The sequence below is a fragment of the Rhineura floridana genome, chromosome 4 (genome assembly GCF_030035675.1).
Source record: "Rhineura floridana isolate rRhiFlo1 chromosome 4, rRhiFlo1.hap2, whole genome shotgun sequence".
NCBI lineage: Eukaryota > Metazoa > Chordata > Lepidosauria > Squamata > Rhineuridae > Rhineura > Rhineura floridana.
Genome location: NC_084483.1, coordinates 142,737,813 through 142,764,117, shown reverse-complemented (window position 1 = coordinate 142,764,117; position 26,305 = coordinate 142,737,813). Strand labels below are relative to the sequence as shown.

Genomic DNA, 26,305 nt, shown 5'->3' with positions numbered 1-26,305 from the left:
GGTCACTAAAGCACTGTGCCTGCTGCTGGAATCCTACCTGCAAGGCCCTCTCCATGTTGAGGACAACAATCCCATGATCCAGAAGGTGGTCCTTGGCCTGTGCTTCCTGCCCACATGATATTTCCAATGTGATGTGGCTTGGGGAGCCTACCCATCTCCCAGTCCTCCACCAGAAGTGTTCCAGTGCCAGAAGTGTTCCAGTGCCTTCCTGGATTACATGGTAGCATGCATCCAGGAGTTCATGATGAAATTTTAAAAGGGGTAGGCCTAGAAGTAGGCATTGTGAGAGCAGGGGCACAGGATATAAATTCAGAAGAGCAAAATTACCACAGGCCTAACCACAAGTGCCAAAGACACTTGAAGAGAGACACTGCTTACAAGTGCCTGTACGCTAATGCTAGGAGCCTCCGAACCAAGATGGGAGAACTGGAGTGCTTGGTCTTAGAGGAGAGCATTGATATAGTAAGCATAACGGAGACCTGGTGGAATGGAGAAAACCAGTGGGATACGGTTATCCCTGGATATAAACTATATCGGAAGGACAGGGAAGGACGTATTGGTGGCGGAGTCGCTCTATACGTGAAAGAAGGCATTGAATACAGCAAGCTCGAAACCCCAAAAGAGGCAGACTCCTCCACAGAATCGTTGTGGGTGGTGATACCGTGCCCCAGGAGGGACTTAATACTGGGAACAATCTATCGTCCCCCTGATCAAAATGCTCAGGGAGACCTTGAGATGAGATATGAAATTGAGGAAGCATCCAAACTAGGAAATGTGGTAGTAATGGGTGACTTCAACTACCCGGACATAGACTGGCTGCATATGTGTTCCAGTCATGACAAAGAAGCAAAGTTTCTAGATATTCTAAATGACTATTCCCTAGACCAGTTGGTCATGGAACCGACCAGAGGGACGGCAACCCTGGACTTAATCTTCAGTGGGGACCGGGACCTGGTGCGAGATGTAAGTGTTGTTGAACCGATTGGGAGCAGTGACCACAGTGCTATTAAATTAAACATACATGTAACTAGCCAATTGCCAAGAAAATCCAACACGGTCACATTTGACTTCAAAAGAGGAAACTTCACAAAAATGAGGGGATTGGTAAAAAGAAAGCTGAAAAACAAAGTCCAGAGGGTCACATCACTCGAAAATGCTTGGCAGTTGTTTAAAAACTCTATATTAGAAGCTCAACTGGAGTGCATACCACAGATCAGAAAAGGTACCGCCAGGGCCAAGAAGATGCCAGCATGGTTAACGAGCAAAGTCAAGGAAGCTCTTAGAGGCAAAAAGTCTTCCTTCAGAAAATGGAAGTCTTGTCCGAATGAAGAAAATAAAAAAGAACACAAACTCTGGCAAAAGAAATGCAAGAAGACAATAAGGGATGCTAAAAAAGCATTTGAGGAGCACATTGCTAAGAACATAAAAACCAACAACAAAAAATTCTATAAATACATTCAAAGCAGGAGACCATCTAGGGAGACGATTGGACCCTTGGATGATAAGGGAGTCAAAGGTGTACTAAAGAACGATAAGGAGATTGCAGAGAAGCTAAATGAATTCTTTGCATCTGTCTTCACAGTGGAAGATATAGGGCAGATCCCTGAACCTGAACTAACATTTGCAGGAAGGGATTCTGAGGAACTGAGACAAATAGTGGTAACGAGAGAGGAAGTTCTAAGCGTAATGGACAATATAAAAACTGACAAATCACCGGGCCCGGATGGCATCCACCCGAGAGTTCTCAAAGAACTCAAAGGTGAAATTGCTGATCTGCTAACTAAAATATGTAACTTGTCCCTTGGGTCCTCCTCCATGCCTGAGGACTGGAAAGTGGCAAATGTAACGCCAATCTTCAAAAAGGGATCCAGAGGGGATCCCGGAAATTACAGGCCAGTTAGCTTAACTTCTGTCCCTGGAAAACTGGTAGAAAGTATTATTAAAGCTAGATTAACTAAGCACATAGAAGAACAAGCCTTGCTGAAGCAGAGCCAGCATGGCTTCTGCAAGGGAAAGTCCTGTCTCAGTAACCTATCAGAATTCTTTAAGAGTGTCAACAAGCATATAGATAGAGGTGATCCAGTGGACATAGTGTACTTAGACTTTCAAAAAGCGTTTGACAAGGTACCTCACCAAAGGCTTCTGAGGAAGCTTAGCAGTCATGGAATAAGAGGAGAGGTCCTCTTGTGGATAAGGAATTGGTTAAGAAGCAGAAAGCAGAGAGTAGGAATAAACGGACAGTTCTCCCAATGGAGGGCTGTAGAAAGTGGAGTTCCTCAAGGATCGGTATTGGGACCTTTACTTTTCAACTTGTTCATTAATGACCTAGAATTAGGAGTGAGCAGTGAAGTGGCCAAGTTTGCTGACGACACTAAATTGTTCAGGGTTGTTAAAACAAAAAGGGATTGCGAAGAGCTCCAAAAAGACCTCTCCAAACTGAGTGAATGGGCGGAAAAATGGCAAATGCAATTCAATATAAACAAGTGTAAAATTATGCATATTGGAGCAAAAAATCTGAATTTCACATATACGCTCATGGGGTCTGAACTGGCGGTGACCAACCAGGAGAGAGACCTCGGGGTTGTAGTGGACAGCACGATGAAAATGTCGACCCAGTGTGCGGCAGCTGTGAAAAAGGCAAATTCCATGCTAGCAATAATTAGGAAAGGTATTGAAAATAAAACAGCCGATATCATAATGCCGTTGTATAAATCTATGGTGCGGCCGCATTTGGAATACTGTGTACAGTTCTGGTCGCCTCATCTCAAAAAGGATATTATAGAGTTGGAAAAGGTTCAGAAGAGGGCAACCAGAATGATCAAGGGGATGGAGCAACTCCCTTACGAGGAAAGGTTGCAGCATTTGGGGCTTTTTAGTTTAGAGAAAAGGCAGGTCAGAGGAGACATGATAGAAGTGTATAAAATTATGCATGGCATTGAGAAAGTGGATAGAGAAAAGTTCTTCTCCCTCTCTCATAATACTAGAACTCGTGGACATTCAAAGAAGCTGAATGTTGGAAGATTCAGGACAGACAAAAGGAAATACTTCTTTACTCAGCGCATAGTTAAACTATGGAATTTGCTCCCACAAGATGCAGTAATGGCCACCAGCTTGGATGGCTTTAAAAGATTAGACAAATTCATGGAGGACAGGGCTATCAATGGCTACTAGCCGTGATGGCTGTGCTCTGCCACCCTAGTCAGAGGCAGCATGCTTCTGAAAACCAGTTGCCGGAAGCCTCAGGAGGGGAGAGTGTTCTTGCACTCGGGTCCTACTTGCGGGCTTCCCACAGGCACCTGGTTGGCCACTGTGAGAACAGGATGCTGGACTAGATGGGCCACTGGCCTGATCCAGCAGGCTCTTCTTATGTTCTTATCTCTGCCATACAGGACAAGTACACAAGGATCAGAGATGTCTTCTATGCCATGGTTGCCTTCCCATCTGTCCCTATGGCCCTGGATAGCACCTTTGGGCCCATGTTGTTAACCAACCACAGGCCCACCTACTAACTGGTACCACCAGTACTCCATAAATGTCATGGCTGTGCTCAACACCCAGTGCATCTTCACCTATGTGAAAGCCACAATGCCAAGGAGCATGTATGCACCCAGGTTCTGGAGGCATCCAATGTGCTGTGCATGTAGGAGGACTGGCCCACAAGCTGTAGGTGACTCCTGGGTAGGTGGGAGTTTCCCCTCAATGAGCAGGGGTAGGCTGGCAGGTCATGGGGATGCTTTGTCTCCTACAGCTAACCACTGATACCTGCTGAGACCCTTTCTGCTCATGCTATACTCACTAAATGTGTGAAGCCATATGGCACACTTCAACAGGGCACACCTTTCCATATGCATGGTGATTGAATGGGCATTTGAGATGCTCAATATGCAGTTCTGTTGCCTCTCTCACATGGGAGGATGTGGCCAGCTCTCTTGCAAAGGTGGCGATGGTCTGTGCCACTCTGTGCAATACGGTGCTGGCATGGCAGTTGCCCATGAAACTGGATCTGGATTAGGGAAGGGCCTCTGGGGCCAGATGATGTGGCAGTGCCCAACACTCAAGATCCCCATGTCACCACTATGTGGGATTATGTTGCTGTGGAAATTTTTAACCCATGATACTTCCTATTTCAATTTGTTCCAGCAGCCCACCAGTGCCAACTGTTCCCTATCCTTAGCCATGTGCCCATCCGACATGCATGTGCTGCCCCATTGCCACTGGCTGATCCCTGGCCAACATAGCATCCTCCTGTTATTCATTTGTTCCCTGCCCCTACACCTCTTCTGTGTGCTACTACCTGGGCGTGCCCTCACACCCACTGCTGAGTACGGCTTGTCTGAGCCCTCTTCCATCCTGTGTTCCCCAACCCCTTGGCCTCCCACTAGGTTGCTGTTTGCCTCCCTTCTCCTAGTTTTGGCTATTGTGCTAATAGCCTTGTGCTAGGCTGCCCTCCTTACCCCCTGGGTGGGGTGTTCCCCCCCTTTCTCCCAATAAGCTCTGCTGTGTACTCTGCTAAGCGTCTGCCTTGCCCTTGCCTTTCAATGGTCATTTGTCTATGTGTGAGTTCGGAGTGACCCAACCCTGATTGGACTGAAATTCCCATCTTGATGGACCATAAGGTGCTGAAGCAGAGAAAACTGGCAGTTGTGGTCCAGTAGGGTCTGTCAGGGTTGCTGCAAGAGTGCTGCAGGGGTGCCCAGGTAGTGTGAGAGTACATTCCTTATCTGACCTTGCAAAAAAAAATTAATGAGACACAGTGAAACTGTTTAAAGTTTGTTTTTATTGAACTATTTTTGCTGCTTGGAGTACCACCATAGCCACTCCAAAGAACGAATTCCAGGGTAGGGTCAGCATCTGTTGCACAGCAAACTGTGAACACAAGTGGGGCTGCAGGAAGCAACTGCATGGAAACAATTGTGCCATATGCAAGTGTACCTGGATGCAGGGGTGGGTGCAGGGAGCCAGGTGTGAGGGTTGCGGGAGAGATTTCTGAGGCTGGCATGGCAAACGAACATCACTCTTCCCCTCTGCAATGCAGGCAGAGGGTGAGCACACCTGGAGTGGCAGAGAGTTTACCTTTAGTGGCCTCTGCGGTAGATGCTTTGGCCCTGTGGATACATGCTGCTGTGATGTCCTCGGTGGTTGTCATCCTGCAAAGCAAAACACACCACTGAGGGCTGGAAGTTGTGGGTGTTGTGGAGTTAGCTGGCAGACTAGCAGCTCCTTACCTTTGTGTGGCTCCAGGTCTCATGTCTAGGTGCATGGTGTCCTACTGCTCTGGCCTCTGTGTTGATGATCTGTAGTGACATGCAGGTGAGTATTTGCTTGTTGAGGCCACAGCACTTTCACATGAGTCAAAAGCTGGAGTGTGGTACTGGGCAGGTCTGGCTGTGTCAAAGGCTAGAGCTATGTTGGCTCATGGGATGATGGTGGTGTTACTTGCTGCTGCCACCAGCACGCCATGTGAGATAACAAGGTTGACCTAGCGATTCCTCAGATGGGGCTGCTCCCCTGTTCCAGATTGACTTCGTGGGTAGGGTCTATGTCAGCTGTTCCATAGGAGTGTTTGGAGATATTCCTTGTTGTCTGGAGGGCTGCTGTTGGGTTCCTGTTTGGGAGTGAAGCTTTTCAGCAATAGCAGTGTTTCCTTCCTTGTGATGAGGAGGGAAACTGCTTAAAATGCAGATTTTTCCCCCACCGGCTGCCCAGTATTTGTGCTCAGTTCTCACAATAGTGCAAAGTGTCCTTCCTCTCATGATCATATTCCCTGCATGAGAAGCATGTGTGACAAACTCCCAAACCATGAGGGGTATCAAGTAATTTGTGGCTGGCACATTCAGGATTTATATCCAGCCTGTGCCATGTTGATTGACAGTGGGGCTCCTCCACATCTGAACAGCACTCTCATGTCACTATGGGCAGCAAGCGGGCAGAGTTCTGATTTTCTCACATTGGGCCTAGCCCATTGTCTCCTATGAGGATAATGTCCTCGTGCACCAGCTCTTTGGCTGACATAGGATCCACCAGGTTGCAAGGGTGTGAGGTTTGGATATGCGTCTGGGCAACCTCACTCTGGCACACCCCTTTTTATTGTTTCACCAGGCAGATCAACAGTAGACATGACTAGTGCCTGCCAGATTGCTTGATGGTGGGCAGATGGACTTTTGCCACCATGGCTCCCCTATTCTGAGGGTGGGGGGCATTGTGCTGTATCCACACCCCCTCAAGCCTGGTGGATTCAGGGTTTCAGTTGCAACTTATGCATTTTTCTTATATTAAAAAAAACCCAGTTTTTGAGAAGTGCCTATAAAATTAAGGCCACCATAGTATCCCTTGATGGGAATGTGCATGAGGCCTAAATATTTGTTCCACACAAATGTGTGTAATGGTTAGCTTGATAACCCACTGAGATCAGGAAAAACTGTTTTGGTGGAAAAAGAAAAAGTGGCTGGGAAAATAAAAAGTGAGTATTTAATCCTTTTATTGCACTTTGTTAACTCAAGTGACTTTTCCCCAGAGTGCACATGCATTATGAAGCACATTCTCATCAAGATACACCTATATGAAACTCCCTTGCTTGATTGGGCGACATACACATTATACCCACAATATATGAAAAACAGCAGTCTTGTGTACAGTGATTATTATTATTGTTATTTATTAGATTTATACCGCCCTTTCTCCCAGTAGGAGTTCCCCCCAAAAGATTATATATAAAATAATTTTTATAAGAGAGAATTAAATTCAGTAAAATGTAAATGAACAATACCCCTCATCTGTAAATTCGGCTTCCGTGTATTCGATACCTTTGAAGAATGTTTTAATAAAGGGTGCCTGTCCCAAATTTGAGAACTGCCTGCTAAGTGCCCTAGAATGCTGTTTAGAAAAATAGAATTAGTTGCATATTTTCAAAATCTGCTTATATATTTTAAAGTCTCATCTCTTTTCATTTCCAAAATGCTTCTCATAATATAATAATAATAATAATAAAATTTTATTTTTGAGTCGCCTATCTGGCCGAATTAACGGCCACTCTAGGCGACGTACAATAACAGGATAAAATACAATATAAAACCATAACAATAATGTTCAATAATTAAGCTACCCACTCTTACATGTAATCAGCAGCATTAAAAACTAACCCACCCCAGAAACCCCATAGGCCTGCCTGAACAGCCAGGTCTTCAAGGATCGGCGGAAAGCCATCAAGGAGGGGGCATGGCAGAGGTCTAAAGGAAGGGAGTTCCAGAGGGTGGGGGCCACAATCGAAAATGACCTCTCTGTGGTCCGGACCAGCCTAGCTGTTTTAACTGGTGGGATCGAGAGAAGGTCTTGTGTGGCTGATCTTGTCAGGCAGCATAATTGGTGATGCTGGAGGCGCTCCTTCAGATAAACTGGGCCAAAATCGTATAGGGCTTTAAAGGTTAATACCAGCACTTTGAATTGGGCCCGGTAAACAACTGGTAACCGGTGAAGATCTATTAATATGATCACGGCGATGGCTGTTCTTTATCAAACTTGCTGCCGCATTCTGTACCAGCTGTAGTTTCCGGACCGTTTTCAAGGGCAGCCCCACATAGAGCGCATTACAGTAGTCTAAGCGAGATGAGACCAGGGCATGTCTCACTCGTGGGAGAAGATGGACAGGAAGGTAGGGTTGCAGCCTCTGTATCAGATGGAGTTGATACCAAGCTGCCCGGCTCACTGCTGATACTTGAGCCTCCATGGACAGCTGTGAGTCAAGAATGACCCCGAGGCTGCGGACCTGGTCCTTCAGGGGCAATCTTACCCCATTAAACACCAGGTTTATATCTCCCAGCCTTCTCTTATCTCCCACGAGTAACACCTCGGTCTTATCAGGGTTCAGCTTCAGCCTATTCCGTCCCATCCATCCACTTACGGCCTCCAGGCACTTGGACACGGTATCTACAGCCAACTCTGGTGAAGATTTAAATGAGAGGTAGAGCTGAGTATCATCCGCATATTGGTGACACTGCAGCCCAAACCTCCTGATGATAGCCCCCAGCGGCTTTACATAGATGTTGAATAGCATGGGGGAGAGGATAGAACCCTGTGGTACTCCACAGTTGAGAGGCCAAGGGTCTGAAACCTCATCTCCCAATGCCACCCGTTGGTGCCTATCTGAGGGATAGGAACGGAGCCACCGTAAAACAGTGCCCCCTATTGCTAATCCCTCCAGGCGATCTAAAAGGATACCGTGGTCAACGGTATCAAAAGCCGCTGAGAGATCCAGGAGGACGAGGAAGGTATGTTCTCCCCTATCCAACATGTATATCCTCATATCATCCACCAGAGCGACCAAGGCTGTTTCAGTTCCATGTCCAGTCCTGAAGCCCGATTGGAATGGATAATAATAATAAACATCTCATGACAAAATTCAGACTTGGATTAGCATTAATACTAAAAAATACTGATATTGATATTTCCTTCAGAGAATCTTTCCTCATGCCAAGAATCAATTGATTGTGGACCAGGGAGAAGTTTAGATACAGCGAAGCGAATCAATGGCTTGCTAGTAAAAACAATTAGCGAGCTTACTACCTCAATAAATTGAGCAAACAAATTATACTGAAATTTGCCTTGAACAGAATGTGTGATTATTTATCAAAAGAATCTTATACCACCCTTCAGCAGAGCTTTTAGAATAGTTCACACACACACAATAACATACAAATAAACCATAAAAAAATTCATAAATATACTAAAATACATAAATGGCTAACTAAGATGAGAAAACATCTACATCAGAAAGATGGTCAGAAATTGAGATATGAATAACTAAAAGAAATCATTTTTCTGCGATGAAGCGGGGGGAAAAAGAACATAAGAATACTTCTAGATAAGAGCAAGGATCCATCTAGTCCAGCATTGTGTTTCCACAGCGGCCAGCCAGATGCTTCTGCGAAACTCAAAGCAGTGCATGAATATAATAGCCCTCCCATACTGTCTCCTCAGCAACTGGCATTCAGAAAAAGTTCCATTTAGCTATCTTCGCTAATACCTATTACCTGAGATGTCCTTCATAAATGTTTAAAGCTAAGCCCATGGCCATAATGAAGATTGTGGATTCCATAAATTAATCATGTTAACACATACTGGGAGCAATTTCACTTTATATGCTCATGAGAACATAAGTACCACACAAATCAGTATTTTCAGAGGGAGTAGACTCTTTCATGAGATCACTGTGTATGGCAATACCAGGCTCCAAAAGTAATTTAGCACAGGCAACACAGGATTCCCTCCTGACCAAAACGTTCATGGTAATCTTGAGATAGAGAATGAAATCAAGGAAGCATCCAAGTGAGAAAATATAGTAGTAAATGGTTGACTTCATTACTCTCACATAGACTGGGTAAATGCATGTTCTGGTCATGATAAAAAGGTAATATTTCAAGATATCCTAAATGACTATGCCCTGGAACCTGTATCATTGAACTAACCAGAGGAGATGCAAGAATATTATGTAGCACCCAAGACCTGGTGCAAGATGGTAAGGATTGCTGAACTGATTGGAAACAGTGAACCCAGTGCTCTCAAACTTAACATATACAGTGGAACCTTGTTATAACGCAGCTCACTGTATCACGGATTTGGCTATACCACAGGTATGATATGTCCCTGAGTACAATACTGAACATAGTACTGTGCCTTTCGTTTTAATGTGGAAGCCCTATAATGCGGGTGCACCCTTTGTCCCCCGATCCCCATGATATGAGATTTTACTGTATGTAAATAAATAATTGCCAAGGAAATCCAAAATAGTTACATCTGACTTCAAAAGAGGAAAAGTTTCCAAAATGAGGTAAATTGGTAAAAAGGAAATGTCAGAAAAGATACCACCAAGGCCAAGAGGATGCCAAAGTGGTTAACAAGAAGAGTCAAGGAAGCTATTAGAGGCAAGAATACTTCCTTCAGAAAATGGAAGTCTTGCCCAAATGAGAAAAACAAAAAGGAACATAAACTTTGGCAAAAGAAATGCAAGCAGTTAAGGGATTCATAAAAGAAAAAAGATAATTTGAGGGGCATATCACTAAAAACATTAAGACCAACAATAAAAAATGTATATACATTAGAAGCCAGACACCATTTAGGGAAGTGTCATGGGCCACCTCTGTTTTGTAGATTTTGGTCATTTTGAGCTCTCTGGTATAAATTAAGTATATAAGTGGTGTAGAGGCACGCACTGTTAAAATACAAACTGCTATTTTAAAAGGAAGCTTTCTTTCATGCATCCTTCTCCCCCCCCCATTTCTGAGATGCTAGTCAGCGTATTCCTAGGAAAAAGTAAATAAAAATAAGTGATTGGGAAGCCAGCCAACAACCTTGGCTGCAGCTGTCTACAGAATTAGAATATAGAGTCAAGATGTAGAGTCAATTGAGTTAGAAGACAGATTTAGAATATAGAAGTATAATTTACAATCAGTATATAGAAGGGAACATGTGATAGGGGCTATATAAAGCAGACACCCCAAGAGTGCTTTATGCCTGGTTGAAGAGAGAATTTGGTTACTCTGCGTGTTGAAGGTCCACACACAGCAAGGGTGAGCTGAGTCCATTGCATATTATGGCAAAGAAAACTAATGTTAATATATGACCTGTGATGTTCTTACATGTAATGTGTTTGGTGTACATCCCCTGTATGTGATGTGTAAGACCTGCTATTCTGATTTTTGGCTATGGCCACCTGTAGCAGTATATGTAATGATAATATATATATGTTAACAATAAATATAACTTTTAAAGATCTTCTTAAGATTACTTTATTCTGAGATATCCCTAGACCTAAGTATGTTCTTTGGTAGGATCCCTGACTATTAGTCTGCCTAATCAGACCTAACTGCTGGCAAAACTGTAGAAGCCTAGGCAACCACAAAGTTTGTCATATAAGTAATCTGAACAGATACAGACAAAGGGGAGCATGCTAGAACCCACAATCCAGTACATTCACAAGAAAGAAATGTTTAGAGGCCATTTCAGAAGCAATTGAACCTTTGGATGACCAGAGAGTTTATGATGTATGTACTAAAGAAGGAAAAGGAGATAGAAGAGAAAGTGAATGAATTATTTGCATCTGAGCTAATAGGACAGATCCCTGGGCTTGAACTGATTTTCTTAGGGAGGGAGTCTGAAGAACTGAAGCAAATAGTGGTGTCAAGAGACAAAATTCTTGTAGGCCTGGTTGATAAATTTATTTATTGCATTTATATACCACCCCATAGCCGAAGTTCTCTGGGCGGTTAACAACAATTTAAATCTCCGCATCTAGGTAGTATCCACCCAAGAGATCTTGAAAAACACAAATGTGAAATTGCTGATCTCCTAACTAACTGTAACTTGTCCCTAAGATCAGCCTCCATACCAGAGGACTAGAAAGTCGCAAATGAAACGCCAGTTTTAAAAAAGACATCCAGGGGGATCCAGGAAATTACAGGCCAGTTAGTTTAGTTCTCAAGTTCTGGGGAAATTGGTGCAAAGCATTATTAAAGATAAAATTACCAAGCATATAGAAGAATAAGAATCAACATGACTTCTGCAAAGTTTTAAATCGTGTCTCACTAACGTTTGAAAATATCAATAAGCATGCATGGAATCCAGTAGACATTGTGAACTTGGGCTTTCAAAAAGCTTTTTGATAAAGTTCCTTGTTAAAGGCTCCTGAGCAAATTTAGCAGTCATGGGATAAGAGGAGACATCCTCTCCCTATGGGAATCATTTCAGAAATGTTGACCTTTGACTTTGAAGAGGGAAATTTCATAAAATCATCAAATTGCGCACAAGAATTTAGAAAACAAAACAGTCTTCTGTCCCGAAACCTAGAAGCCAAAATAATGAAAAATGGCCCATATTCTTAGGCTAGGCCCTTTTACTACTTGCAGCAGCCACAGTACTGAGATCTTACTGGCTCTATCCTGGCCAAAGGCAACTCTACAGCTTAATTGTGCTGCATATACAGGCACACAGGCTTTCAGGAAACCACTTGTTTCACAGGTCATGCTGAGATAAGTATGCATCTAATGTAACAAAATGTTTTTAATGATTGTAGCCACTTTGGGAGCCTTTTGGCAGAAAAGTAGCATAGAAATGTTAGGATGAAATACAGCTACCTGACTGCTTCAGTAATCTACTAGCACTTCTGTGTTAGCTGTTTGTTCTATAGCAATGGTGATCCTCATTTATCTTCCTCCTTTTCTTGAGGAAATAGAAGAGGTCCTTAAAAATTTCCTCTTTCTGCAGTTCTTCATTTAATGTCTCCTTCAACAGCAGGAGACTTTATTTATCATGAAAATATCTCAACTGCACATTCATACAACACATGAATTGTAGGGAGAGGTTCATAAAAATCAAGTATCAAAAATATTGAAACAAACAATTAAAAAACAACATAATAAAATCCAAGAAATACTAAACCAGGCAGCAATTGTAATATATATTCCTTGTTTAAATGTAGGCTAATTAATATTTAGGGAAAGAATGGCCAACATAAATATTTTACAATGGAGACAGGCATTGAGGATGTGTACTGCCTGTTTTATTTTTTTGCAGAGAATTTAGCATGGCTTTTTCTTTTTATCAGTATGTTTTCTGACAATTTTTTTTAAAAAAAAGATTTCTGCAGTTGTGAGACAAAAACATCTGTCTGATAACTATGGAAAACCAGGAAGAGGATGTAAACATATTTTGGTGGAAAAATTCTTTTTTGTGGAAGGGTGAGGGAAGTACAGACCTCCACTTCATATAAAGAAAGATGAACAGTGAAATTTATTATTTGACTCTACAATGCAAAGGCAATCTGTACATTGGCTGCCAGCAAGCTACTGGGCCCAATTTGTTAGTACTAGCATATAAACCCTAAATGGCTTGGGATACAAGTACCTAAGACAGTGTCTTCCCCAGTATCAACCATCTCAAGATAGAGACCAGGGTTCAAATCCCCACTCAGCCATGAAGCTCACTGGGTGACCTTGGGTCAGTCTGTGTCTCTCAGCCTAACCTACCTCACAGGGTTGTGAGGATAAAACTGGGAGTGGGAGAAGCATGTTTGTATGCCACCTTGAGCTCCTTGGAGGAAAGGTGGAATATAAATGTAATAAATAAATATAAATAATCTCAGACCCTGTGATTAACGGATGAGGCCTTGTTGGTATCGCCGGTTGGTGGGGCGGACTCGTTGGCATTGACCCAAGAGGGTCTTTCAAGTGGCAGCTCCCCATTTGTGCAATAACCTCCCCAATGAGGTGCATCTGTCTCTATCATTATTGACCTCTAGGAGGAATTTGAAAACATTCCTGTTTACCCAGACATTTGTAGGCTGAAGGAGCTATTCTTGGCAACTCAGAGATCACTGGATAAAAGAAGGTTTTTGAACTGTTTTTAGAATGTTTATAACTAACTGTTTTTAGAATGCTTTAACTGTTTTTAGAATGCTTTTTTAATGGTTTTGCTGATTTGTTTGCTGCCTTGGGCTCCTTTGGAAGGAAGGGCAGGATAGAAATTCACATTATCATAGCATACACACATATATAAATCTTGTTTTCTTTTGTATCTGTTGTAATTAATAGTTGCTTCTAGGCCAATGGTACTATTATTAAGATATAAGGTGTCATCATCATGCATATGGTGTCTGATAAATGACAGATTTACTCACAAATATAGAGTTTCAGAGATTTCACAGTTGAAAAATTCACAGAAATGATGAGTCCTGTGGTACCTTAAAGGTGAACAAATATATTCTGGGGAATAAATGACTGATATCCTAGGTAGGCACATACGGATACCAGGACAGAAAACAAGTTTACAAAGGTGGACTAAAAGGCCAAGCAATGCAAGGAAGAGTAGTAGGTCTGTCACATCACTATGCACAGCACAAATGAATCCAGTCAAGGTGGATATGGCCCATTCCAGGTAAATCCACTGGGAATATATTAGCATAGCAAGACAGATAATATAATCCATTGGTCTTCAACCTGAATGATCAAGACCTAGAAATGAGCCCAACCTAATGTAATCACACCAGTATCAAAAAATGGAAGTTTTCTTACCATAAACTTCTGTTTGATGTTGGCAGTGGAGGGCATTGTCTTGTAGGGATGACACCTCCTACTGGACTGACAGGCAGAGTCCAGAATCCTTTGCCTCCTCTTCCAAGGGGAGGAGTCATCCCACACTCCAGTTCGACTGACAGAGCAAGAACCACTCCTCTGCCCATTATCAGTGGAGAACTGACGGTTACACTCTACCGACTGAGTGATCCTAAAACTGGGAACTTAATGTCCAAGAGGAAATAAGCACAACATCCAGACTAACATTACCATGTACTGTGGGAGACATGACAAAACAGCCTAAACATGCTAATGATGTAGGACACAGAAACCCTAGTACCACCCCCTCCCCAAAATCAGCAGAGGATTGGAAAATGCATCAGCAGAGGAAGGAAAGATGGGGAGAATGTCCTCCACTGCCAACATCAAACAGAAGTGTACGGTAAGAAAAACTTCCATTTTTGCCTGTTGGCAGTGGAGGACATTCTCTTGTAGGTTGTATCAGAGCAGTCCCCTCACCCTGGGTGGGCTTTCTCTGTTCCCATCTACTGCTGAACCATCCTCTAAGAACCTTCCAAACAAATGCAGCATTAGCTGATGAAAAACTATCTGGAACTGGAAAAGGCAGCAACCTCCTTTCCCTTAGATGGCACCGAAAAGTCACGAACAAGGATTCTGAATGACAGTATTAAAAGGTGTGACCCAAATAAAATCTCAGAGCATGTTTTATGCCACTGTCTCTCCTGAGAGCAGGTAGGACTTGGACAAAACTAGGGAAGGACTACTTCTTGTGATCTGTGAAAGGCTGAGTTTACTTTGCACAAGGACGGATCCGGACTCAGCACCACCTTGTCTTGGTGGAAGATGCACATTTGTGAATCAACCAATAAAGCCCCCAGCTCTGAAACCCACCTAGCAGAAGTAACCGCAACCAGAAAAACTGTCTTGAAGGTAAGTATGCTGAATGGGCATGTAGCCATAGGTTCAAATGGGCCCCACGTGAGAGTCGACAGGACCCAGCAAAAATGCCATGTGGGAACATGATGAACCACCTGAGGGGGAAGAAGTGCTACACCCTTGATGAACCGTTTATAAAGAGAATGGGACGAAGGAATATTTTTCCCCCGGACTCAAGAAGATACTACTCAGCGCAGCTGCCTGCCTCTTGACATATTTGCGCTCAGGCCCTTGTCTACTCTGGCCTAGAATAGGTATCTAGAATGGGCATTTCCTGCTTTGGCTTAATCTAATGTGCTAGAGACATATTATCAAACCAAGTAAATCTGACACCTCCCAAGACAAGGAGTTGACTTGTTCCCTGTAACACCATGCCAGAAAAGCTCTCCAGATGGAACAAAACACCCTATTCATGGATGCCCGCCTGGAGTATTGTTTTCAGAACCTTACCAGAGAACCCCAACTGGGTTAGCCATAGCCTTTCAGCATCCAGGCTGTCAACCGGAAGAGCGCTGGCTTCGGATGCATGAGATCTAGAAGACGCCAAGGTTCTCCCTCCAACAAATGGAGAAGATTGGGTAATCAAGGCCTCCGGGACCAATATGGAGCCACCAGAACCACCCTCACCCCATTCTGAGTGATCCTCTGCAGGGTTCATTGAATCAGCCTGAAGGAAGGAAAAACATAGAGGAGGCCTGGAGGCCAAGCTGTCTCCAGGGCAGCAATCCTCCAGACAGCTGGACAGGGAAGTTGGGACTAGAACAATGGTAACTAAGCACTGACTGGTGAGGTAAACAGAATGATCATTGACAACCTTAACCTCCAGAGCTACTGGGTCAGCCTCAGAAAAGAAAACACCTCCAGGTAGAGCTGGACACCCCACTGTTTGAGGCCTGCTTCGAAGCAAGTAGTGTGTCTAAAATCTTGGATCCACAGATGGGCACCTTGAACATCTAAATTCCAGGACTTCAGGTCCAGACAAATGATCTGAAACCATAGGCCACCATCCCCAGGGTGACTACCTGGATGGGGAGAGCACCTCAACGGAACAGACTGGCATTTGTGGCCAGGATCAGTTTCCATAGCTGCACCCACTCACTCACTCCATTAATTTGAGAGAAAACAGCTACCATTGTAGCACCCTCTACACCAGGTCTGGAATGGATACTGGAATTCTCACCTTGGCTGGAATGGGATCTTGGAATGGAAGCAGAAGCTGCTGAAAAGACCAGGAGAGAAACCACAACCATCAGACCAGTTTATAGAGCAACACCATCAGGTGTTGAGATACCAGGTCACATCCTGTGATCAGATGAGTAAGAACATGCATAATGGACACCAGTAAAGAGAGCTATCTATACTCCAGAATGGTTTGGTGTTAGCCAAAACTCCAAGAAAAAAGCTTCCCCAGTTAGATGAAGCTTCTCAAACCTATGTGCTGGCAGAAATTTGCCATGCCATGGGAACCTGTGCAGCGCCAGCCATCCCCATAATCAAACTTTGTTTAAAGGGATATAAACAGAGGTTGGAAGTAATTAGTTACAAGTCACGAATTACTTGTAATTCATTACTTTTTTGAGGAACGAGTGGATAATTCCTTTACATTTTGTTTGTAATAGAACTAAGAGTAATTTTATTACTTTTATGGAGTAATTGTAATGTTTCCATCATTACTTTTGAGCATTACTGGGGGGGGGGAGTAGGGGAAGTCTGCTCCTCTGATTTGTGGATGAAAATCATGTGCTTCAAATTGGGCTTCTGTGCAGCATCGCTCTTCTCTCATGCTCTGTGGATGGGAAGGAGGCGACAAGGGAGGAGATGGAGAGCGAGACGGTGTGGAGTGGAGAAAACAATTGTTTAAAAAAATGGATGGTGGTGGAGAAGAATGGAATGGAGGGAAAAAGGAGCCGGAGGGCAAGAACATGGATAAAGGAAGAGAAGGAGGTAGCAGCAGAATGGAGATAAAGAACTGTGGAGGTGAAAGATGACAATGTGTGTGTGTGTGAATACTGTGTTCGCACTTGCTACACAAAGTGGCCTCCACCACCCTCTCTGGCTACTGTGCTGCATTTGCAGTATTTTAACTTTTTTGTATCTCAGGGGAAAATGTTTGCTTGGGTGAGTGTTCCTTAGTTGGTGGCAGGGCAGGGTCCAGGAGGTGGTTAAGTGAGAGAGATTATGCTTGCTGGCTGAGTGGGGGGGTTGCACTTGGTTTGACATGCAAAGATCTGAGTAGTGGCCTCTGCCTCCCTCCCCACCTCCCTTACCAGCGGAGAGACCGCAGTTGCTATCTTATGGATAAAAAGAATTATTCTACTACCTCTGTATGTGTGTGTTTATATTTAATGTTGTTTTAGGCTACTTAGATGTGCAGCAGCCAAGGCCAGCACCTTGTAGGCATTTTTTTAAAAGAAGTGAAATGTAATTGTAGTGATTACAAAGTAAAGTAAAAAGTAACTGAAATGTAATTGTAGTGATTGCAAAGTAAAGAAAAAGTAATCAGTTACTTTCAGAGCAATTGCAACGATTATTACTACTTTTTGGGCCATGTAATTGTAACTGTAATTTATTACTTTTTAAAAGTAATCTTCCAAGCTCTGATTCTAGCTCCTTCAGGGAACAAGGGTGGGCAAACTCCTCAGCTAGGGTCTACTTCCCATCTCTGCCCCAGGAAAAGGAGTGGGGAAAACTCCTCAGCTAGGGCCTACTCTCATGTCTGTTCTGAGGAGAAAAGGGGCTAACCTTTTCACAGAAACAAAGCTGAAACACATTACGATTCCTCCTCAGATATTCATTTGTTTCTGAAGGCGGAGGGAACAAACACGGCCAACCTGAAGGCTGACAAAGTTTGAGGGAATGACTTTGAGTAACCCCACCATACAGAGTAAACACAATGGGCGTTCAGATAACCACAAAGGTTTGAGGGAATGACTTTGAGTAACCCCTCCATACAGAGTAAACACAATGGGCGTTCAGATAACCACAATGACATGATATATGACCCTTCTCCAGTGGGTACACTACAGCCTCATTCCTTGACCAAATCCCCGGTATCAGGGCTAGAATGGAAGGAAGAGGGAATACATTGCCACCAGTTGCTTACCGGGCCCAATTCAAGGTGTTGGTTTTGACCTTTAAAACCCTATACAGTTTCGGCCCAGTCTATCTAAAGGAGCGCCTCCAGCATCATCAGCTATGCCACCCAACAAGATCAGCCTCAAAAGACCTTCTCTCCATCCCATCAGTCAAAACAGCCAAACTGGTGAGGACTAGAGAGAGGGCTTTTTCAATTGTGGCCTCCACCCTGTGGAACTCCCTCCCAAATGATCTCCGCCATGCCCCTTCTATGATGAGTTTCCGCCGGGCCTTGAAGACCTGGCTCTTCAGGCAGACTTTTGGGGTGGCCTAGATTTTATCTTCATTGTTTTTAGATTTTCAATGTCTAGGTATTATATGCCTATGTTGTACGTCGCCCAGAGTGGCTGGACAGCCAGCCAGATGGGCGACTAATAAATTCTATAAATAAAATAAATAAATAAATAGTGGATTCTAACTTTAAGCATCACAAACATGAGTGATTAACACAATCTTCCCAAACTTTGATCAGCACCCTTTACTCCAGCTGACAAAAGTCTGGGTAAAGAGGCTCCACATCAGCCGTCAAGGCAGAAACAAGGGAAACGTTTTATTTATTTAAGCACCCGTATCCAGAAACTCCCCCTGTGGTGCTTGGAGTGGGTCTTGTGCCTGGCCTAGGACTTATGGCTCCTTCTGTGCACTGACCTCCGGGGTTTAGAAATGCTGGCTGCCAACAAGGAGCCCTGAAACTCTGAAGAGATGCAGGAACACATCCATGACAGGAACCTAGGAAACTCTCCCTCAGAAGGAAAGAAAAGCAGTGGCAAATGTTCGCAAGTAGTGCTGTTCCCCTCACTGTGTTCACCTAGTGAGGGAGAAACTGCACTACGCTGACCAACAACACTGGGGAGGAAGAGACTGGAATCCGAAACTTCCCCTTCCCTTTGACCACCATGCTGCTGTGCGGAGGTACTGGCTGGAGAAGTCATAATCAAAGCCAGTGCTAGCAACAATCAAGAGGAGAAATTGTGCTCCACTCAAGAACAATGAGGGAGTATGCCCTTTTATTTATTTTTATTATATTGTTGTGAATTTGGGGGTTGAGATGGATAATTTCTGTGAGTCCCCTTCCAGCCTTTGATTTGGAATCCTGCGCCTTGGGGGTGAGAAACTCACTCTGCTGGTCAGATGAGTTTCTTTTGTTAATCTAATAGAGTGGCCAGGTGGGTTAATGGGTCTATCAGGTGCCCATCAACTGGTGAATGGGCCAGGGAGACCCTTTTGTCATTGAAACTCTTCAGGAGGGCATTCCCCCCCTCCTGGGGCCAAGGAGAGGCTTGTGTTTTTAGTGTGTCTGAGAAAGGCTGGGAACTGGAGGCAGGCAGAGAGACTGGCTCTCTGCACCATGGCTTTGGGGTGCCTCCTGTAACACTGATGGAAAAGCTGGATATTGGATTGCTGATGCCTTGAATCCCTCCATCCTAAGCTCAGGTTGGAATGTGTGTAAATAAAAAAAACATATTTCATAAAGACACCACAGTCTCCGCTGACCTTCTTCCAAAGGAAACCAAACCCTGGGTGAGCACAGGGACCCCTGGAAATCTTACCGCTCAGAGACTGGGGTGGCGCACAACAATATTTATTTATTTATTTTAATTACCCCTGAAAAGAGGGGGGAATAATGAGCTCGCTCCACTCAGAAACAATGAGGGAGTCTGCTCTTTATTTTATTTACTTATTCACCCCCTGGGCACTGAGCCAAGGAAACAGGGGAAAAAACAGGCAAACAGATGAATCTGCTGGGTTCCCAGAGGGTGTGGAAAAACCTGTCCCCACACTGGCCAGTCTGAGGAGAAAAAACAGCTTCAGCCGCTAGAGGGTGTTCAGGCTGCTAAACGCAAAATGGCATTCCCACCTTTTTCTGTGGGGAATAATAGTGGTCTGCTCTGCAGTAAACAGACCAACTGAACAAAAATGCTACATACACTATCTAGGAGCGGCCAGAACTGTCATAGCAAATGCTCTCTGTAAAACAGAGCCTGATCTTTTCACCCCTCTTGCCAGTGTTGAAATAGAATACTTGATTGTAGGGTTGGGGAAAAATGAGCACAGTCAACTCAGGAACAATGATGGAGTCTGCCCATAGCAAACCTGATCACCTGTTAATCTATCCCCTGTTTGCCAGGCAAGAACTTCAGAAATACCGGGGGGTGGGGTGGGGAGGGAAGGAACAAACAGATGAATCTGCTGAGTTCCCAAAGGGTGGAAAAATCTGTCCCTGCTATGAATTTACCAGGCTGAGGGACAAAATCTGCTGAGTTCCCCTAGGGTGCGGAAAAATCTGTGCCCATTATAAATTGGCCAGACTGAGGGAGAGGGTGGCTGCCACCACTAGAACGCCTCTAGCACGTGTTACCGTCAAAACAAAATGGTGTTCCCACCCCTTTTTATGAGCGTTCCTGCTATAGACTGGCCAGGCTGAGAGGACACCTTCCCTAAGGAGGCTATAATTGCCTCCCTCAGCCTCTTAAGAATGCTGAAATGGAGCGAGGTGTGAAGCTGCCAGTGAGGAAGCTATAAGTGGCCGCAACCACCAGAGTGATGCTCTAAATGAAGCCTCTTTTGGCACTCCGATTACAAAGTCTGAGATGCCATCTAAAAGCGGCCACAACCACCAGAGTAGATACTCTAACTGAAGCCTGTTTTAGTGCTCCGAATACCAAGCCTGAGGGAGGCTATCTGGAAGCTGCCGCAACCGCCAGAGCGAGTGCTCTATGAAGCCTGGAGCTCCGATTACAAAGGCGGATTGACCAGTCGCTCCTGAATGCAGGGCGGACCCTGACAGGTGGCGGATTGCAGATGGTTCTGCCTCAGGCGCTATCAGTAGTTTAACAATAAAATATGAAACACAATACATAAACACATTCACACACGCAACCAAGGGAAAAAGGGAAGAGGAAACAAACTTGCAAGAGGCAAAGAAAGTCTAAAGGAATTTAGACAAGAAGAGGACCCTACTGTTCATGACCGCAGGCAGGGTTGAACTGGAGGGCGGGACGACACCTCCCCCTGGAAGAGGAGCCAAAGGATTATGGACCTTGCTTGTCTGTCCAGTAGGAGGCATCATCTCTGCAAGAGAATGTCCTCCACTGCCAATAGGCAAACAACAATTTTTCTCTGTCCATCCCACCCCCACTCATGGTACTGAATTTAAACAGAGAGAGATGGAGAAAGACGTGGGGATTGGGGAGAGAAGAACAAAAGAGGGGAGGGAATGTATATGGTAAAAAATATACAAGATGGAGCCTATGTTGCAGGTTGGTGTTAAAGTATGGCCAGGGTCTGAAGAGAATGGAGATTGCCAATATAAGGATTTAAAGCAGGACAATTATTTTCTGTAGCAATGAAGGCATTCCCAGTCTCTGATGAATTCAAGCTCCACAGTGTTCAATTTGCTAATTAATTCCAATTCAGCAGGTTCATGCTGAAGCCTTTCTCTGAAATTTTTGTTAGTTTAAAGCATGGGGACTAGGAGGTTTATAACAGAATGTCCTGGGAGACTAAAATTTTTCATTTGACAATTTAATCATTTGAATCTATTAATTTAAAATAAGTAAGATACAAATTATACAAAACTTTATAGTATGTCCCGCTCAGTGTCCCACTTAGAGAAAACTGACAATACACATTACAGATATCTTTGCCCTGCAATTGTCACCTATGTATCTGACACTGGCACTACTACTCATCAGACTAATGGCATCTTTTCCAGGCACTTATCAGTGCTCTAATATTTTAATGCTGGACATGATGCTTACATCAGTGGCCATTCTTACACAGCTTTTCTTTCATTTTCCCTACAACCATGCAGCTTCTTTGTGGTGACAGGGATGGCAATGTTGTGCTACGTGCCACAGTACATACCCTACCATACTACTGTTTCAGATGCATGAATGGCTATTATGTATAGTGACTTGTACTAATCTTTCTTCACTAATATACTTAGTATGTAGTAGGTTCTGAACATATGGAATAACATTCAGTTTGATGATTCTAAGATAGTATTTTTGGAAGAATCATTGTTTTATATTTAAAAGCTGTCAATTTTGTTTCCATAGGAATATGCATATTACATCACTTTCCATTTAAACTTGATTTGTAAGTGGGAGGAAACTCACTGCTGGTGGTTTAGTTGCAGTATTGTCCACTTCTGAAGGTTCAGCATTTTCTGGGTCATAAACCCATATAATTACATCCTGGCAAATAAAAAACAAAAATGTTACAATTTTTTATGAATTAAAATATTATTGTTTCTTACTATTAATTTCTGTTCTCTGAGACTTCTGGAGGACAACCTCAACCTTAGGATGGCACCTCCTGCTACAGCAGATAGGCAAAGTTAATCTTCATTCTTTCTCCAGACGGAGAGGACACCTTGTCCTCCCAGACCAGACTGGAAGAGCAAAGACAAACCTTTCTATCCCTTGTCCTATGAATATTCACCTTGTGCCAGCTCTGTTCTTTAGCATGAACTGGCTTAGGACAGAAGGAAGGTAGGAAAATCTGTTGTGTCTTATGGAAAACTGAATTTACCTTGGAAATAAAGGAGGGGTCACGTATAAGAACTAGGTTTTCAGTGTGAAAGACACAGAGATGAGGATTAGTTGAGAGCCCCCTATTCTAGTTCATACAATGATAGCTGTTTTACCCCTAAACTAGTAATTAATGCCACACTTTGGGAAGGTGCAGTGAAGGATCCTGTCCCACAGCCAGTGTTGAAGTAAGATTCAGCTGCTAGTGAAGATTCAGCTTCTCTATGTGAAATGGGAGACATACCTTGTTCTATGTGTCTGGCAGCAAAATATCTTGGCTGGCACTAGTGTTGTCCTTGTTTAATAATAATAATAATAATAATAATAATAATAATAAAAAATTTGTTAGCCACTTGTTACCTGAAGATCTCCAAGCGACTTACAACATTGTTAAAATCAAAAATAAATATACCCTACCATAAAAACAAAACAATAAAATGACAACCTCCATTCAGCCACAAGAAGCTTTGACAGCACACTATAATAAACATAATCTCCATCTATCAAATGCCTGGGGGAAAAGGCAAGTCTTTGCCTGGCACCAAAAAGATGTGAATTAAAGCACCAGGCGGACCTCACTGGGGAGCGCATTCCACAGATGTGGAGCCACAACGGAAAAGACCGTTTCCCTTGTCACCATCTCCCGAGCCTCCCCCAGAGACAGGACCTGGAAAAGGGCTTCAGAAGAAGATCTCAGGGTCTGGGTAGGTTCATATCAGAAGAGGTGTTCTGAGATATATTGGGGTCCTGAGCTGCTATCCTTGGTTGGCAGGTATGTATTAGCGTTTCCTCTCCCCCATCTGATACTTCAAAGTGGCCCTAATTTAACCTGGGAATGACCTAACAGATCTAGACCCTGAACTGATTTGAGGGCGTTGCATAGTTGTGTGGTTGGGAGGGAGGGAGGGAAGGAGATGTGCCTCTCCTCCTCCCCCACTGTAACATGCGATCTGGAGTGGGTGGAAGAAGGAGATGCATGCATGTCATCTGTGTGTCTCCTTCTCTGCCCTCTCCTCACTGACAGTCTGCCCATCCCTTTAATCCAATATGGCCAGGGCTGCCTCAACCCAATCTGGCTGAATCCTGGATTGACCTGATTTAGTTTGGAATCTGGGATTTAGCTAGTTCTGGTGCACAGCCCTAGTATATGGACACATGAATGAAGAAAGGAGGGGGAAGGTAAACAGGTGTTAAATGGTAACATAGTGGCAATTCAACTAAAATGTAAGCATATGGCCCCCATGAGTTTTTTGTGACCAAGACCACCCCTCAATTAGTTGTTTTTAATTTTTTAACAAAAAAAAATTAAACAGACTGCTGCTATTGATCCCCCACTGTGATGTCATGATGCCAAAAGGTTTTTTGTGATCACCTAAGGCCCTCTAATTTGTCCATCTTAAAGATAATTTTGAGTTTCTAAAAAGTTACTGTTGCTGCAGGTATCCTATTGTGATGCCAAAAGGTTCCCCCTCCCCCCGAAATATGTCCTTTAAAAAAATTGCTATATCCACTTTCACACTTTGGCACCCCCCACTTAGATATGCGGCCCCCATGTGTTGTCCATCTGTCAATGTGTCCCATTGCCTGAAAAGGGTCAGCCACACCTGTCTTAAATGTATGGACACAATTCACAACCAAATTAATTGATAAAAAAATAACCTTAGCATACCTGACACTAACTCTTGATTTCCTGACTAGACAACATGAGCCAGCTCTGGGCACTTCCTTCAGGAGGGTTGTTGCTAGTGTTATGGCCAGGGATAAAGTGAGGCACCACTGTGGGCACTGAGGCAGCCTCTACAGAGGTCATCTCTGGGGGTAGGGGACATACTTTGTTGTATTATTTACAGATTTCCCTCTGAGTGAGAGGCAGAAAGGGAGGGGTGTTGGGTGGGGATTCCCTGTATGAGAGGAGAGTTGGTTTTATATATACACTCTTAAGATTTTGTGGTTATCTGATAGCTTTAATGGGAGCCTGGCATGAGAGGCCAGACTGAGGAGGTGACTGAAACCATCTATTGTCCCTGTGAGGATTGATGAGAGGTGATTTTCAGATACTTTATGCTATATGATCAAACTGTTAAAAACTAATTTTTAACCTCTGTGAAAAGAATTGTTATGCACTTTCTTGTACTGGCTGCTGGTTATATCATTAATATCAGATTGTATGGGAAATGGTTATGATATCCAATTATGGTTTATATATTTTAATTAACTGATATCAGTTGATATGTTTTAATGGTTGATAGCTTATTATATTTTAAATTAATTATCAAATATTCACATTAGCAAAAAATGTTTATTTGGATTGAAACAAATTGCCTGGGATGAAGGTGAAAAAATATATGAAATTTAAATGGGGGAGGAGTAGGACCAGGTCTTATGAGTACAGAACCACAGGATAGTAAGTCAGACAGAACAAAATGCCACAGGCCAAAAAGCAAGTGCCAAAAACAATTGGGGAGAGATACATTACATAAGTGCTGATATGTTATTGCTAGAAACCTCCAAGCCAATATGGACGAACTGGAGTGCTTGGTCAGGACAGCACTGATATAGTTGGGATAATGGAACAGAGAGAACCAGTGGGACACTGTTGTCTCTGGATACAAACTCTATAGGAAGGACATGCTGGAGGTAGTGTTGCTCTGTAGGTAAAAGAAGGCATTGGATCAAGCAAGCAAGAAATCCCAAGTGTTGTGGATGGTGATTCCTGGCTCCAAAAGTAATTTAGTGCTGTGGAAATGCTATTGTCCCCCTGATCAAAATGCTCAGGGAGATCTGGAAATGGAGAATGAAATCAGGGAAGCATCCAAAAGAAGAAATGGGTGATTTCTACCCTCACAAGTGAGGGTACTCCTTTTAGCAGCTATTTAACACTGCAAAAAAATGCAAGAATCCCCACCTGTGGTATGACATTAAGTTTAAGACCCTTTAGCTAAGGCCAAAAAGAGAATAGTATATAAAGTTTAAGATGTATGACTGTTTGAACACATAAAAGTGCATAAGGCTATTTGTATAAAGCTGTTGTATAATGCTGTTATTAGATAAATGCTTGAAGAATAAGGCTCTTTGCATAAAGCTGTTTGTATAAGGCTGCTATTAGATGTTATTTGCCAACTGCATTTAGGTACCATGTAATTGCCTCACAATCACAAATATCAGCACTGCCTTTGATTTGTTATAAATTTGTTAAAGCCAGCTATGAGCTGCTTTAACCATTTAGTTACAAGTGGAAGTCAGCTATGTGTCGCATTCACATGTATGTTTAAAATAAAGCCAACCATATGTTTATTTAAGTATTATGCCCTGGCTACAGCCAGTAATATATGGCTGTTTAACTATTAAGATACTGGCTTACTGGCTAAGGCCAGATTCTTTCTAAATCATCTATACACAATTTCTGCACTGGCTGAGGCCAGCTACTTGTATTTTTAGTCTGAATCAGATCTCAGTATAGAAATAAAGAAATATATTTGTATTTTCCGCTGTAGAACTCTATTATTATATTTTCTGATACATTCTCAGCCCTAAGAAGTGTCTGGGGTAGGATTTGTTTTTCTAGGTTTACTTAGCCAGTTGTCTGCTGTTGATAACAGAAGTCACTTAGGTGAGGAC

At 43.3% G+C, this 26,305-nt stretch overlaps 1 protein-coding gene across 1 annotated transcript in view; it reads right to left on the bottom strand.

The window, feature by feature from the left end:
* The window catches only part of CATSPERE (catsper channel auxiliary subunit epsilon), a 236,210-nt gene that overhangs the window by 112,326 nt on the left and 97,579 nt on the right, over positions 1–26,305 (bottom strand). Inside the window, exons 7-8 of the mRNA XM_061626112.1 lie at positions 22,274–22,351; positions 6,767–6,873 (exon numbers count right to left, since the gene is read on the bottom strand). Coding sequence (XP_061482096.1) covers positions 6,767–6,873; positions 22,274–22,351 — 185 coding nt within the window. The remainder of the gene's footprint in view (positions 1–6,766; positions 6,874–22,273; positions 22,352–26,305) is intronic.